General features: G+C 57.3%; 2 protein-coding genes across 3 annotated transcripts; both read left to right on the forward strand.

The window, feature by feature from the left end:
* The first annotated feature begins 819 nt into the window (after positions 1-819).
* MYPOP (Myb related transcription factor, partner of profilin) lies at positions 820-10,510 on the forward strand. 2 transcript variants are annotated; one of them, XM_030873848.2, is made up of 3 exons: positions 820-901; positions 1,658-2,208; positions 7,286-10,510. In XM_030873848.2, exons 2-3 carry the CDS (start codon positions 1,710-1,712, stop codon positions 7,975-7,977), a joined length of 1,191 nt encoding a protein of 396 aa, XP_030729708.1. In that variant the 5' UTR covers positions 820-901; positions 1,658-1,709; the 3' UTR covers positions 7,978-10,510. The 2 variants fall into 2 exon arrangements, with proteins under 2 accessions (XP_030729708.1, XP_069900348.1); XM_070044247.1 differs by having other exon boundaries at positions 839-2,208.
* A 622-nt stretch (positions 10,511-11,132) lies between these two features.
* IRF2BP1 (interferon regulatory factor 2 binding protein 1) lies at positions 11,133-13,633 on the forward strand. Its single transcript, XM_030873847.2, has one exon. The coding sequence runs from the start codon at positions 11,450-11,452 to the stop codon at positions 13,202-13,204; it is 1,755 nt and encodes a 584-aa protein (XP_030729707.1). The 5' UTR covers positions 11,133-11,449; the 3' UTR covers positions 13,205-13,633.
* Positions 13,634-14,966: the final 1,333 nt, after the last annotated feature.

Here is a 14,966-nt window from a genome sequence, read left to right on the forward strand (position 1 = left end):
CTCCATCATCCTACCTTCCAGCTAGAACCCGTGTTCTAGGTTCATTCCTGCCTCCATGCATTTGCTTAAAGTCATGCCTGTGCTAGGATCACCCCTTACCAGCCAAGAAGCTCTCCCTCTTATCTCCCTCCCTGCGTGCCAGCCGTGACGTGTGTGGACACGGGTCCCACCAGGTAGGGTTGGAAGGTAGATGAGTTGCTATGGTTACTGCACCCGCCTGGAGCCGAATATCCCCAGGGTGCCCCGCCCCTACGGGTAGTAGTTAGCAGATCCCGAGCAGCCCCGCGCAGGGGCGAGTATAAGGGGCTGCAAAGCCAGTTTTGTTACGCTCCCCACCCCACCCACGCAGTTGTCATGGAAACGAACCGCTTCCCTCCAGCACCGTCTCCCTCCCTGTCCTCTAAGAGACACAGGCATAGTTAGAGGGCTGGGTGGGCTGGAAGACGGTCCGAAAGGCTAGGAAACCATTCGGTCCCATCACTCTCCAAGGTCTCTCCCTCATCCTCCAAGGATTGCTACGCCTGCGCAGAGATGGAGTCCGAGTACCAAAGCTAGCGGGGAGAGAAAGGCGCGCATGCGTGCGAGGGTTTTGAGCGTGCGTTCTTGTGGCATCAGAGGGCTAGGGGAAAGAGCGCTGCGCTAACCTTGCGCCTGCGCAACTGCGGCCCGCTTACGGAGGCCGGTGGAGGGCAATTCTGCGCTTGCGCTCTGGCGGGAGGAGTGAAACCCAAGAGGTTCGGGCGTTGGGGGACCGTCTGGCGCTAGGTGCGCCTGCGCCTTGGCTCGCGGGGCGGCCGGGGGCGGGGCCCAGAAGGGGAGGGAGAAAGCCGGCAGGGGGAGGGAAGAGGCCGCAGAAGCCCGAGTCTTGACCGACGGGCAGGCGGGGGCTGCGGCGGCGCCGGTGAGTGACCCGCGGCCCAACTCGGTCCCCACCCTCCGCGACCCTCACTCTTCCCAGAGTCTCCCGTAGCCCCAGTTGGCCCCTCCTAATCCCGGACCCTCATAACCCTCAGGGCTCCCCTTGATTCGTGGCAATCCCCAAAGCCCCCACAATCCCCGCAGACCCTAATGCCTAATATTTTATTCTCCCAGTTTCTCCACTGTCCTAGGAGCCCCCAGTTCACGATTATTTCTGGACTGCTCCTCTAAGGACCACTTCTCTTATTGGTCTTACAGACGTCCCATTGCCCTGGAACCCCCAGAGCGCTCCTCTGCTCCAGATCCCCCCCTCCCTGCTGCATCTCCTCTTCAGCATCTCCTTATCCCCATCACCCTCGTGCTTCTTTGATCCCCGAGATACCCCCATTCTCCTTCCATTTCCTATCCTCCTATGCCCCCAATTCTCCTCTAACTCCCGCAGACACCCCCTCTTCCTTCCGCTTTTCCTCATTTCCCTCCACTCCTCCATACCCATACCCAATTAACATCAACTCCATGGCCTGGCACTTTGCGCCGCGCCAGGCACAAGATGAGCGCTCAGCCGGTGTCATCTATTATTAGGCACTCTGACGGACCCCCGCTGCCCGTCGCCTCCGTCCGCCCTTCGCCCCCACCCCTATCCCCGGGGACATAGGAGACGGTATCGGGGCGGCCGGGGTGGGGCGGACGGCGCGGGGCCGCTGAACCCCTGCCAGCGCCGTGCGCCCTGTGCCCGCAGCGCCGGCGCCCCCCATGCGCCAGGCGGCCGGACGGCGGCGTCGGGGGGCGCCATGGCCTCGGCGGCGGCGGGCGAAGCGGAAGAGACCACCCGGCTGCGCAAGCCGCGTTTCTCGTTCGAAGAGAACCAGATCCTGATCCGTGAGGTGCGCGCCCACTACCCGCAGCTCTACGGCGCTCAGAGCCGTCGGGTGAGCGTGGCCGAGCGGCGGCGTGTGTGGGACGGCATTGCCGCCAAGATCAACGGCATCACCAGCTGGAAGCGCACTGGCCAGGAGGTGCAGAAGCGCTGGAACGACTTCAAGCGCCGCACCAAGGAGAAGCTGGCTCGCGTGCCGCACTCCACACAGGGCACCGGGCCTGCCGCCGAGGACGCCTTCTCCGCCGAGGAGGAGACCATTTTTGCCATCCTGGGGCCGGGTGTGGCGGGGCCAGGAGCTGGTGCAGGGGCAGAGCAGCCCTCCGCGGCCGCCTCTTCACAGCCACCGGCCCCAAGCGCCTGCGCCCAACGCTGTGTGTTGTCTGAGGACCGCAAGGAGGACCGACGGGCAGGTGAGTTCCTTCAGCATCACCTCAGCAAAAGCAAACAGAAATTTTACTTTGTGCCTGGCGCTGTTCCAAGCCCTTTATATGGTTCATCAGATGCTCCCTATAGCTGTGGGAAGGGAGGTACTGTTATAATCCCCATTTTACACCTGTGGAGACTGAGGCTCAGAAAAGTGTGGTAATGGTCGGAGTCGGGAATGGAACCCAGACCTAGGAGGCTTGGCTCCAGAGTCCACACATGGGATCATCAGCTCACCCATGATTTCATTAAACTGTAGTGTAGGGGGAGTGACTCTGAAGGCAGATAGTCTGGGCTCCAGTTACAACTTTGCCACTCAACTGTGTCATTTGGGATAAGTTATTGCACATCAGTTTCTACATCCGTAAAATGGGGATAAAAAATGGTCCCCGCCTCAGAGGTTGCTGGGAAGATTAAATGAGTTAATATGTGTAATTTGCTTGGTACATTACTTCCTTGCTAGCTATTGATATAATTACCAGTGCTGTGAAGCACGAACTGTTTCACCATTTTATAAATCAAAGACTCAGGGAGGTTTGGAAATTTTCCCAAGGTCATGCCCTGAGTAGAGGAGGTGGGGAGAGTGGAGTACAAAACTCCCCACTCAGCCCTAACTCTGGATGATTATTTCTTCCACAGCTATTCCCCAGTCAACTGCCCCGAGCTGGACAGTGTTGGGGACAGAGATGTGACTGAGACATCCTCAGGCCTGTCCTTCTGGGGCTCACAGTCCACTGGGGGAGACAGACCCATGTATAGACAGTGATGACTCAAAGCAGGCAGGGCTGGGCTATGAGAGTCCCTAGGGGACATCTGATCCAGACTGGGAATTCAAGGAGGGCTTCCTGGAGAAGGAGCCATCAGAGCCGAGATGCAAAGAGTGAGGATGAAGAAGAGACGGGAAAGTGTTCCTGGAGAACAGCATGTACAGTGGCTTGGAGACAAGAAAGCTTGGCCAGTTTAGGAAACTGAGAGATGCTGCCCAGTTAGGGGAGGGGAGGAAGGGAGAGTGGAAAGATTAAAGAAAGGACATGTTTTGAGATGAGATCAGAGAGGTCAGCAAAAGCCAAACCTTGCAGGACCTTTAGGCTGAGATAAGGAGTTCAATTTTATTCTAAGTACTATGGGGAGCCATACAAGGGTTTAGAGAAAGCGGGGGCACATGATCCAACAAGGCAGCTCAGGATCATGGAATTTCTGAGAGGTTCATTCACCCACCCAAGGTCACACAGCAAGTAAGTAGAAGGGTTGGAACTTGAATATAGGTTGTGTCCAACTCACCGTGCATGCACTTAACCACTGGCTAGATGGCCTGATATATACCATATATATGCATACATATATATGTAAATATGTAAGTAGTTTACATAGATATAAACAGTTAATATTGACTACGAGTTAATGGGTGTGCCAGAATTGGATCACATGTGGTTTAAAATAAAGGTCAGGACTTTGGATTTTATCTTGAGGGCATTTGGGAGGCATGAAAGTGTCTTAAGCCAGAGAAAGACACAATCACTCGGGACCCTTGTACTCAATACGAATCAAACCTCAGTGTTTCTACCTGTGAAATGGCCCCATTGAACCAGCGTGGAGATGGCAAACTTATTACTTCAGAAGCTGTACAACCCCTTATTCATTCATTCAACAGATATTTATTGAGCGCGTATTCTGAGGCAGACACCGTGGTAGGTGCTGGGAATACTCTGAAGAAAGAATTTTCCATCCCTTATGGAGCTGACATTCTAGTTACGGGAGACAGACGACAAACAAGTAATCCCCCAAAGCAGATTATACAAAGAGGTGATAAGAACTAAAAGAAGTAAAACAAAGCATGTTAAGAGGATAGTGAGTGATGGAAAGGGGGCCTCTGTAGAGAGGGGAAATTTGAGCAGAGGACCTGAATAGAGAGACTGAGCCAAATAGATATCTGGGGGAAGAGTACTGCAGCTGGAGGAAACAGCAGGTGCAAAGACCCTGAGGCAGGTATGTGCTTAAAGTGTCCTTGATTAGAATCTCACACAGAGATTACCCACTGTGTAAAACTCTTAAAAGAGGAACTGCTCTGATTGAAGGACAGGAACAGGGCCTGGGGCAGCCTGAGGCATCTTTGTTGACACTGGAAGGAGAGATAAGAACCATTTATCTTGTGACCTAATATTTGAATGAAAGAACAGTAACAACCACATTGAGACCTTATTATATGCCAGGTACTGGCCTATGCCCTGGCCCATGGTAATTCACTTAATGCCTGTAACGGCCCTCAGGGAGATATTCCTTTACAGGGTTACTTGGTCCTATGTTCACACACATCCATTTACAGGTGGGGAAACTGAGGCCCAAAGGTTGCGAATAACTATGATTTTAACTCTCACGGTGGTCCTTACACGAAGCCTGTGAGCCCTGTGGGCATGAAGGCTGGGCCCCTTTTCTGTTCTTTTTACTCGGTAGACTAGAAAAGTCATATATTTTTCCAGGTGGCTGGAATTTTCATGCCCTTTATGAAGAAGACTCGCCACCCCACCGTCAAGCCCACAGCCCCAGCCCAAGGAATGGTTAAAAGCATAGGCTCCAGAACCTGCCTGGTTCAAAGTCCTCTTCTCCCATTCACCAGCTCTGTGACACCTCTTTGGGCCTCAAGTCACCTCATCTGTAAAATGGGCTAATACTGATAGCACGTACCCCAAAGACTGGCTCGGAGGACTGGGTGAAATAACATAGGAGAACTTAGCCACTGCGCCCAGGGTCGGCCAGGAAAGTGTCCAACCACCGTTAGCTCTGGTTATTGTCTCTCTGCCAGCCTCTCTTACTTGCCCAGGCCGGCCGGCCCAAAGAGTCTGGAGCCCCAGCCTTCGAGCCTGGGGGTGTGGGGGGATAGTGATCCTGGTAGAGGGAACAAGATGTGCACTGAGGCAAGGAAGAAGAATAGAAAGGGGCAAAAGCTGAGGCCTTGTAGCCCTAGAGAGAGGCCTGGACTGTCTCCTGTGGGTGCTGCGGAGCTGCGGGAGGGTTGTTGCCAGGACCTGGGGCCTGGTGCCCAATCAGTACTGACTCCCAGGAAGCCACAGTTCTTTTCTCATTAAAGACAAAATTTTGTGCTGGACATTGTTCTAGGCGCTGGGTAAACAGCAGTGAACAAAAACAAAGCCCTGCCTGATGGAGCTGACATAAGGAGGAGGAGACAGACCACAAACACAGAGCGATCCCATGCCAGGTGGAGATAAGTGCTATAAAAGAAATCAGGTAGGGCTAGGAGAGAGAAAAGGACAGAGCTGCTTCAGATGGAGGGTCAAGGAAGGTCTCTCCAAGGAGGCCATGTTTGAGCAGATGCTGGAGGAGGTGAGGGAGGGAGCCAAGCAGGTGTCTGGGGAAAGATCTTTCCAGGCTGAAGGAACAGAAAGTGCAAAGGCCCTGAGGCAGGAGCGGGCCTAAAGTGTATGAGGACCCAGGACTTCCCTGGTGGTCCAGTGGTTAAGACTCTGTGCTTCCAACGCAGGGTGCTCGGGTTTGATCCCTGATCGGGGAACTAAGATCCCACATGCCGCCCGGCGTGGCCAAAATTAAAAAAAAAAAAAGTGTATGAGCCCCTGCAGGGAGGCCAGTTTGGCTGCAGTCAAGTGAACGAAAGAGAGTGAGAGAAGGAGTGGGAGACGAGGTTAGAGAGGCAATGGAGGCACATCGTGGGGACCTTGAAAACTTTGCTTTTACTGTGGGTGAGATAGTAGCCACAGGAGGCTTTTGAGCAGAGAAAGACATCTCACTTGTATTTTTTTAACATCTTTATTAAGGTAGAATTCTCATACCATACAACCTGCCCATTTAAAGCATACAATTCAGTGGCATTTAGTGTATTCATAGAGCTGCACAACCATCACTACAATCAATTTTAGAACATTTTCATCACTCCGGAAAGAAACCCTGTACCTCTTAGCCATCAACCCCCCGCCTCGTTCCCCCATCTCTGCCCAGCCCTAGGCAACCACTAATCTACTTTCTGTCTCTGTAAGATTTGCCTATTTTGGACATTGCATGTAAATGGATCATATGACATGTGGTCCTTTGTGAGTAGCTGCTTTCCTGTAGCGCATAACTGTGGTGTATTTTAGTTGGACCCCTGAGGCTGCTGGTGGAGAACAGACTCTAAGGGGCGGGGGTGTGGGCTGGGAGCCCAGTGAATAGTCCAGGTTGGGAGATGGTGGTGGTTGGACCAGGGTGGGGGCCGTGGAGGAGGACAGATGTTGGGTTAGTTTGAAGGCAGAGCCAACGGTATTTGTACACGAGTGGTGTCTTGGGAGAGAAGAGTGCGTTTTTGTCCCGAGCAGCTAGAAGGATGGAGCTGCCAGCATCTGAGATGGGGTGGCTGAGGGAGGAGCAGGAGGGCCAGGAGCTCAGCTCCAGGCAAGGGGGTTGGAGGCATTATAGGACGGGATTACTGGAGGGGATATGCCGAGTACACAGCCAGAGGGAGAGCTTCAGGCTGGGCCCGGAAACCTGGGCGCCTCTGCTCGTGGACTCTTCAAGTCCGTGAGCACGAATGAGATCCCAGGTGAGAGGGGGCGGAGGAAGCCCCGCAGGCTTGGGGTTAAACTGACACAGACCAGAGTTGAGACTGAAATCCTGCCCTCCTGACTGGAGAGAGCCCCCTACTCCCCGCCTCCAGAAGTTCCCCCTTCTCCTACTCCAGCCACCCAACCTCTTCTCCAGGCCCTCCTCCCGTGGGGCCTCCCCAGGATCCAGCAGTGCTGCCTGAGGGGGGGCGGGGGGGCGGGTGTGGATGGTTCAGAGCCTTCTAGCATGTTGGCATTTACACTGAATGAGATAAGAGCTGCTTGGCTCGGCAGGGGACCTCCAGGACCCTGTTCCATGAAGGCTGGTATCGGCCACCAGATTATTGTTAAATATTTTGTCTCTCTCCCCTGGGTCATGGGGCTTCTGCTCCAAGGCATGACCTGACTTAGGTTTGAAAAGGATGCCTTTGGGTCCAGGGTGGGTGGGAGGTGGGAAAGGGAAATCATGACAGCGTTAGGGGTCCCCCACATCTTACCTACATCTCTCTCTCCACAGATACACCAGTCCACAGCAAGGGGGGCTCGAGCAGCCCGGAGCCTTGGGCCAGACCCTCCTGCAATCCTCAGGAAGGGGGCTGCCCGGCACCCAAGGAGCGTGAGTCCCCGCCCCCTCCGGCCCTGCAGACCATCCAGCTGCCCCGCCTGGCCTTGTCTCCACCCCCCCCAGCCCCTCCGCTGCCACCACCCCCCGAGCCACCGCAGCAGGTCCAAGTGGCACCCTCGCCTTCCAGCTCCCCCTCCCCTCCACTGCCTCCACCCTCGGCCCCAGACCCCTCCCTGGACTTCCTGCGGGCCCAGCAGGAGACTGCCAACGCCATCCGGGAGCTGGCCGGCACCCTTCGCCAGGGACTAGCCCAACTGAGCGAGGCCCTCAGCGCCCTGCTGCCCCTTCTGCCCGGAACCCCCGCTGACCCACTGCCCCCGCCCCCGCCCCCACCTCCACCGCCCAGGCCTGTCTTGTCCCCCCCCTCCCCCAAGGTGGAGGTCACCCCAGAGCCTGTGTCCGTGGTGGCTGCAGTCGTGGACGGGGCTGTGGTGGCAGCCAGGGGGGTGATCATTGCCCCTAGGAGCGAGGAGGGGGCCCCCCGGCCGCCGCCCGCCCCACTCCCTCCCCATGACTCCCCACCACACAAAAGGAGGAAAAGTTTCCCTACACGGAAGAGGCGGGGGCGGTGGAAATCTCCGTGACATCTGCCGTGGGGTTCAAGCTTGTCTGCGCACCTTCTGCCTGCACCTCCTCCCCCCAGCTTAGCCCAGTGGAGGAGGGCAATGCACTTTCCCCATCCCAGCTGCACCCGGGCTCCCTGCTGCGGGGCACGAGCACCCCACTCCCTGTACTAGTTAGTGCCTGATTCTGGGGGGCCTCCTTGATGGGCCCCCCAGCCCTTATCAGTACAGCGCTGTCTGCCTGGCTGCTTTCCTTAACCCTGACTTCTAAGCCATGGATTTTACGTTATTTATTATTGCCCTTCGTGGGTTGCGGAGGGAACCTGCACATCCCCCTCCCCTAACAGAACTCCTGGCCTTGACTTGAAGACAACTGACCCACTTCCCCTACCCAGACTTTGGAGCGGGTGGGAGTTTCAAGACAAGTCAGAAAATGGATGCAGAGGCTATTGCAGTCTGTACCCTAGGGGCGGGTGGAGTTCTCACTGGTATAGGTTGAGCCTTCTGCCTCCCGTTGGTCTCTGACCTCCAGAGCTCAACCCCCTCTGTGCTCCCCAGTGGTGACAAGATATCAATAAACTTATTTTTAATATAATTACTTGGGGCTCTGTCTGAGACAGGCCTGAAGTTCCAACGCCTACACCTGCCTCATCCCTCCATGGGCAGGTGACACCCCCTTGAAGTTTTAGAGGCTGGTGGTTTTCCAGACTTTTTTTTTTTTCCTTAAAGCCATCAAGTCCTGTGTTCAAATCTTATTCCTACTTTTTCATCTTTCGGATACCACCCTAAATGTCATCTCTGGGAGGACATCCTGGATTCCTTCCCCCAGGCTAGGGTGGGTCTGCTTCTTAGATCCTCTCTCAGCATCCTGTGGTCACTAAGTGAACACATGCCCTTATCTATTTAAAGCCTGCTTCCCGTATAGTTTCATGAAGGGAGGAGCTGGTTCTCTTTTTTACTCCCAAACTGGCTGCAGAGCCTGGTAGCAAAGTAGCTAATAGCCATCACCCTGGACTCAGACCTGGCTCAACCCCTGGTGCTGCCCTGGCCAGCTGTGTAACTATGGGCCCCACTGTCCTCATCTGTAATACGGGCATAAAGATTTAGGTGTCTTTGCTGCCTACAACTACATTCTCTTCATCCTTCAGGTCACAGCTCAAATACCACCTCCTCAGGAAAGCCTTTCCTGACCACCCCCCCCTTTCCCCCAGCAGTTGTGAAAGAAAGGCAGTTAAGTAATCATTTGAGTAAATTTAAATTGAATGACCCTCCATCACCTGGATGAGCCTTGTCAGGGCAAGGCCTGAGCCTATCTTAGTCACTGCTGTGTCCTCAGCATTGCCCAACACAGAAGAAAGGTTGAATCTTTTAAGTAATGGGAGCTTAAAAACAACTTTCATTTATGGTGCTCCTTTTCTGGGCCAGGTGCCATGCTAAGAATTTATTTGCATGTTTGCATTTTAACCTGAAGGTACCCAATGAAAAGCCGATTTTAGGGGGTCTCCATTTTTTCCTGAGAAGTTTAGGGACTTGCCCTAAATTTGTCAGGGGCCAATCCAGTCCACCTGAAGCCAGCCTCCGGCCAGAACTCCTGACTCCAACTACTGTTTACTAAAGAATGGCCCAAAGACAATTTTAGGCGATATGTGGATGGCCTTTTTAACTGTTCTATGGTTATATGTGTATGTAGTTTTATTTTGTAAAAATGTACCTAGTACATAAAACCCATGATCATGCACATAATACTGCTTAGGATGAGGCAAAAGTAAATAGTGTTTGATTCACAGGAGTCAACTTCAAGAAAAATGTTAATAATACAGGTGGTAAACAAAATGGTGAAGCTGAGTCTGAAATTTGGGTAACATAAAATCAGACCTGCTATGGTTGCAGCGGGATGAGGGAGAGTGGCGGCAGGCATTCCCTGATTAGTTTGAAAACTACTAATGAATGCAACCCTGGCAAGTCATTCAAATATTTTTGAGCGCTTAACACAGACCCAGGCCTAGAGAGAGGAAGAGGCTGATGTGGGTTAGAAGCTGGAGACCTGTCTCTCCTCCACATGCCCCCTCTCCAAGCCTGCCCTGCAGTGTTCCATCGCCAGGAAGAAAAAAACATGGGGGTCGCCAAAGCCTGCTTGGGCCTATCAGGTAGTAAGCACCCAAGGTTGGAGAAAGGTGGTCTGGCTCTCGCTCTCCCCAGAAACTATGTTGCCATCTCTGGCCTCCTTTCCGCCCCCCAAATTGATGAGCCCTAGAGGGTGTAAGGACCCTCTCACCCGGTGATCGAAAAGATCCCCCCGAAATTGAGGCGGGGGGGGGTTATGGACAGCCAGCGGGAATCGGGAAGGCCTCCCCCAACCTCCTAGACAGCGGAAGTGCGTCAGTTTGTTCGCCCCGTAGAGCATTTTGGGAATTGTAGTGAAGTTGGGGTGGGGGGGCGGAGAAACTGACAGTGTAACCCCTTGGAGACCAGAGCGCGCCCGCAGAGCTGGAAGAGAGGGGCGCTCGACCACTCCTTTTAACAGATAAAGCAACTGAGGCTGAGACCGTCAGTCCTCTCCTTTCTCCGGCTTTTGTTGGCCCCAGTCAGAGGCTTATATCCAAGATCCTGGGCAAGACGAAGTGCCAAGTGGACGGTCCTGCCCAACACTAAATTGACAGCTTCCCTTCCCCCCACCCCCGAAAACGTCCAATTAAGGCCCCTCCGCCCCGCCCCAGGAGCTGCTGCCTTCGTAACCGGTCATTGGCCCACCTTTGAAGGGCGGGGAACTGAGCCTCAGAGAAGGCAAGACTTGTCTAAAGCTGCAAAGCAAGTCGGAGCAGAGACTGGCCGTCCGGAAGCCAGTCCGCCCGCTACACTTTCTGAATACGTGGTGGCTCTCACCATTCGTATCACATCCCCGTCCCCAACCCTTTTGCTCGAGCTGCTTGGAGCCAGTCAAACTCCCTGCCCCCCCGGCGAGGAGGGGTAAAGGTTGCGCAGCGGAGAGGCTGTGAGCCCCTACCCTCCGGCAGCCGGCGGTCCCCTTTAAGAAACGGCCCCGGAGGGACTACGTTTCCCAGAAGGCTTTGCCGGCGCGTTATGTAACTTTCCCTGCGTAGCGGCCTCTGGGGCAGAAGGAGGTGGAGGAGGCGGCGGCGGCGGCGGCGGCTGCGGCGGCAGTTGCAGCGGCAGTGGCGGGAGCGGCGGGAGCCCGAGGCGGCGGCGCCCGCGGCCTATCGCGGGGCCCGAGCTGTGCGCCGCGCCCCGGAGGTCGGACCCGGCGGGAGCGCCGACGTGCCTCTGCTTGCCTTTGAGGAGGCGGGAGTGAGGAAAAAGGCTTAGGGCCCAGGGGGCGGGGAAGGGGGGCCGGGCCTGGATCCGCGGGGAGGCCGAGCCAGAGGCCCGACCGTGGCTCGCGCGGTCCCGGGGACACGAATCGAACGTTGGCGGCGCGGATCGAACGTCGGCGGCGGGTGGAACGCGGGGGCTCGGAGGCGCGCGTGCGGGGGCTATGGCGTCCGTGCAGGCTTCCCGCCGCCAGTGGTGCTACCTGTGCGACCTGCCCAAGATGCCGTGGGCCATGGTGTGGGACTTCAGTGAGGCCGTGTGCCGCGGCTGCGTGAACTTCGAGGGCGCGGATCGCATCGAGCTGCTCATCGATGCCGCCCGGCAGCTCAAGCGAAGCCACGTGCTCCCCGAGGGCCGCTCGCCGGGGCCCCCGGCCCTCAAGCACCCGACCACTAAGGACCTGGCAGCCGCCGCTGCACAGGGGCCTCAGTTGCCGCCTCCACAGGCCCAGCCCCAGCCGTCGGGGACAGGCGGCGCTGTCTCAGGCCAGGACCGCTATGACAGGGCCACATCGTCGGGCCGCCTCCCCTTGCCCTCGCCCGCCCTGGAGTACACCCTGGGGTCCCGCCTGGCCAATGGACTGGGCCGCGAGGAAGCTGTGGCGGAGGGGGCGCGAAGGGCCCTGCTTGGCTCCATGCCCGGCTTGGTGCCCCCCGGGCTGCTGGCAGCTGCGGTGTCTGGCCTGGGAAGCCGAGGTCTGACGCTGGCACCCGGCTTGAGTCCTGCCCGTCCAGCCTTCGGCTCCGATTTCGAGAAGGAGAAGCAGCAGAGGAATGCGGACTGTCTGGCAGAACTGAACGAGGCCATGAGGGGCCGGGCAGAGGAATGGCATGGGCGCCCCAAAGCCGTGCGGGAACAGCTGCTGGCGCTGTCTGCCTGCGCCCCTTTCAATGTCCGCTTCAAGAAGGATCACGGGCTGGTGGGACGGGTGTTCGCCTTCGATGCTACTGCCCGCCCGCCAGGCTACGAGTTCGAGCTGAAGCTCTTCACCGAATACCCCTGTGGTTCTGGCAACGTGTATGCTGGAGTCCTGGCCGTGGCTCGCCAGATGTTTCATGATGCTCTGCGGGAGCCGGGCAAGGCACTGGCCTCATCAGGCTTCAAGTACCTCGAGTATGAACGCCGACACGGCTCAGGGGAGTGGCGCCAGCTGGGGGAGCTGCTAACCGACGGTGTCCGCACCTTCCGCGAGCCAGCTCCCGCCGAGGCCCTGCCCCAGCAGTATCCAGAGCCAGCCCCTGCAGCTCTTTGTGGCCCACCCCCACGAGCCCCATCCCGGAATCTGGCCCCCACGCCGCGCCGTCGCAAGGCGTCCCCTGAGCCCGAGGGCGAGGCATCTGGGAAGATGACCACCGAGGAGCAGCAGCAGCGGCACTGGGTGGCACCCGGTGGCCCGTTCTCCGCTGATACCCCTGCTGTGCCCTCGCCAATCGCCGCCCTGAAGAACGTGGCCGAGGCCCTTGGCCACTCCCCCAAGGACCCTGCAGGGGGTGGGGGCCCTGTGCGCACAGGGGGCGCCAGCCCCGCAGCCTCCTCTGCGGCCCAGCCTCCAGCCCAGCATCGTCTGGTGGCCCGAAACGGTGAGGCAGAAGTTAGCCCCACAGCAGGGGCGGAAGCTGTTAGCGGGGGTGGTAGCGGCACTGGGGCGACCCCTGGGGCTCCCCTGTGCTGTACCCTGTGCCGGGAGCGGCTGGAAGACACCCACTTCGTCCAGTGCCCCTCAGTGCCCGGACACAAGTTTTGCTTTCCCTGCTCACGGGAGTTCATCAAGGCGCAGGGTCCTGCTGGGGAGGTGTACTGCCCCAGTGGAGACAAGTGCCCGCTAGTGGGCTCCTCTGTCCCCTGGGCCTTCATGCAAGGCGAGATCGCCACCATCCTTGCTGGAGACATCAAGGTTAAGAAAGAACGGGACCCCTAGGCCACCACTGCCACGAGTCTACTGCCCATCTGCCCCCCCCCTTGCCACCCACCGCCGCTGCGGATAAATTATTCCCACCCAGCCCAGTGCCTCCCCCGCCTGTGTACATACCCCCTTCCTTATCCCAGATGGGTCCCCTCCTTATCCCAGATGGGTCCCCTGGGGTAGATGCATTGAGGGTGGGGGGAGAAAACTTGTGGCTTCTGTCCGAGGGGGTGTTTGGGGTCCCTTGACCCCTCCGGTTTCCCTCTCCCCTCCTTGGCTTGGCTTTGCTGCTGCTTGTAGTTGGAGGAGAGGTGTCCCCGCCCCTCCTTGAGAAGGGGCCTCCTGAAATCTCGCTCTTTATAAACGAAGCAAAAGCATTTTATTGCCCCTCTCCCCTATCCCCTCTCCCTCCTTCAATAAACCGAAAGATGGGTTTTTTCCTTCTTGGTCCCTTAGTTGCGTGAGATGCTGCGCCCCCTTTGGGACCGAACTGATCCTGCAGGGGAGAGGACGTTGCCTTGTAGCCTCCAGGTGGCGCCCTTCACTCAGGTGGGCCCCCCGGCTGTTTTTATAAATGCTGGCCAACTAGTCAAGCGTTCTAGCCATCAGCCCGTTTTCCAGATGACAGAACTAAGGCTCAGAACTAAGAACTAAGGCTCTTGCGAGGGAGCCACAGCCAAGCTCGGGAGCTAGCCTTCCCTTCTGGCCCATCCCCTGTATCTCCCCCGAAGGTGGAGGACTCAGTGCCACCGACGGGGAGGGTCAAGGGGCATCCGGAGGCTTCCCAGAAGGGACGGGCCGCGAGTTCTTGCTAGGCACGGAGAGAATTAGGCCAGATTGCTAGAGGGACTGCCTGAGGAAAGAGGAAATTTACCTCATGAGGTACACTAACAGGTTCCCTGGAAACAAGGTGACTGCTTCTCGCCTCTGGTGGTGCGCTGAACTGCGCGCCCATCTCTGGAGACCAGCCTCAACGGCGGCCGCCCTAAGACACCGTGACTGGCCGGGTAAAAGGCCCTCCCCCCCCGCGGTCGCCTCTGATGTGCGCGGCCTTGTCCCGCACCTGTCCCGGCGGGCTGATTATTAACCAGGACTTCCTGCTCGCTGGCGTCAGAGGGCGGGGCCTGAGCCGGCTGCGGCAAAGCAGGGGTTAAGGGTAGGGGGAGGCCCCAAGAGGCAGCCCGCACCCCAGCGGCCTCCCCCGCGACCCTGAGGTGGCGATTTCGTGAAGGGGGCAAAGCCGGGCGCAAAGGCCAACGGATGGACAGAGAGATGGGGAATGACAGTGTGTCCTGCCACCGCACAGCCCTGTCACACGGCTGTGAGACCCTAGGTTGCCCCAGGTCTCAGGAACCCAGATGTTATATCACCTAAATCTGGAAGACCTTAACGTCCTGACCCATCTTGGTTATCCAGGTGTCCCTCCCACACATCCCGCAGACCCCCATGTCCCAACTCCCAAATATTAGGGACTCTAGGGCTTGGTCCTCCACATCTGGAGGACCCTCAGTTCTCGGACTGAGGAGTCCCCTCCCCCAGCCACCGGGTCTCAGGTGTTCTGTCACCCTGGCACTGCCAGCCTGGGCTCTGGGCAGGGCTGGGAAAACCACCCCTGATTAAATATACCAGGCGATAAGCCAGGAGCAAGGGAGACGCTGGATGGAGCTCCGTGCCTGGGCACCCCTCCTGGGCAACCTTGTGGCCTCTCCTGACCCAGCTCTGCAGACCCAAGTACTGGGTAGCTCCCCTCCCCCATCCTCAGAGCTAGAGGCCTCCA

Source organism: Globicephala melas, chromosome 19 (assembly GCF_963455315.2).
Source record: "Globicephala melas chromosome 19, mGloMel1.2, whole genome shotgun sequence".
NCBI lineage: Eukaryota > Metazoa > Chordata > Mammalia > Artiodactyla > Delphinidae > Globicephala > Globicephala melas.

Coding starts and splice junctions, on each gene's coding strand:
- MYPOP (XM_030873848.2), top strand. CDS start 1,710: ATGGCCTCGGCGGCGGCGGGCGAAGCGGAAGAGACCACCCGGCTGCGC. Junction 2,209..7,285: donor CAAGGAGGACCGACGGGCAG/GTGAGTTCCTTC, acceptor CTCTCTCCACAG/ATACACCAGTCCACAGCAAG.
- IRF2BP1 (XM_030873847.2), top strand. CDS start 11,450: ATGGCGTCCGTGCAGGCTTCCCGCCGCCAGTGGTGCTACCTGTGCGAC.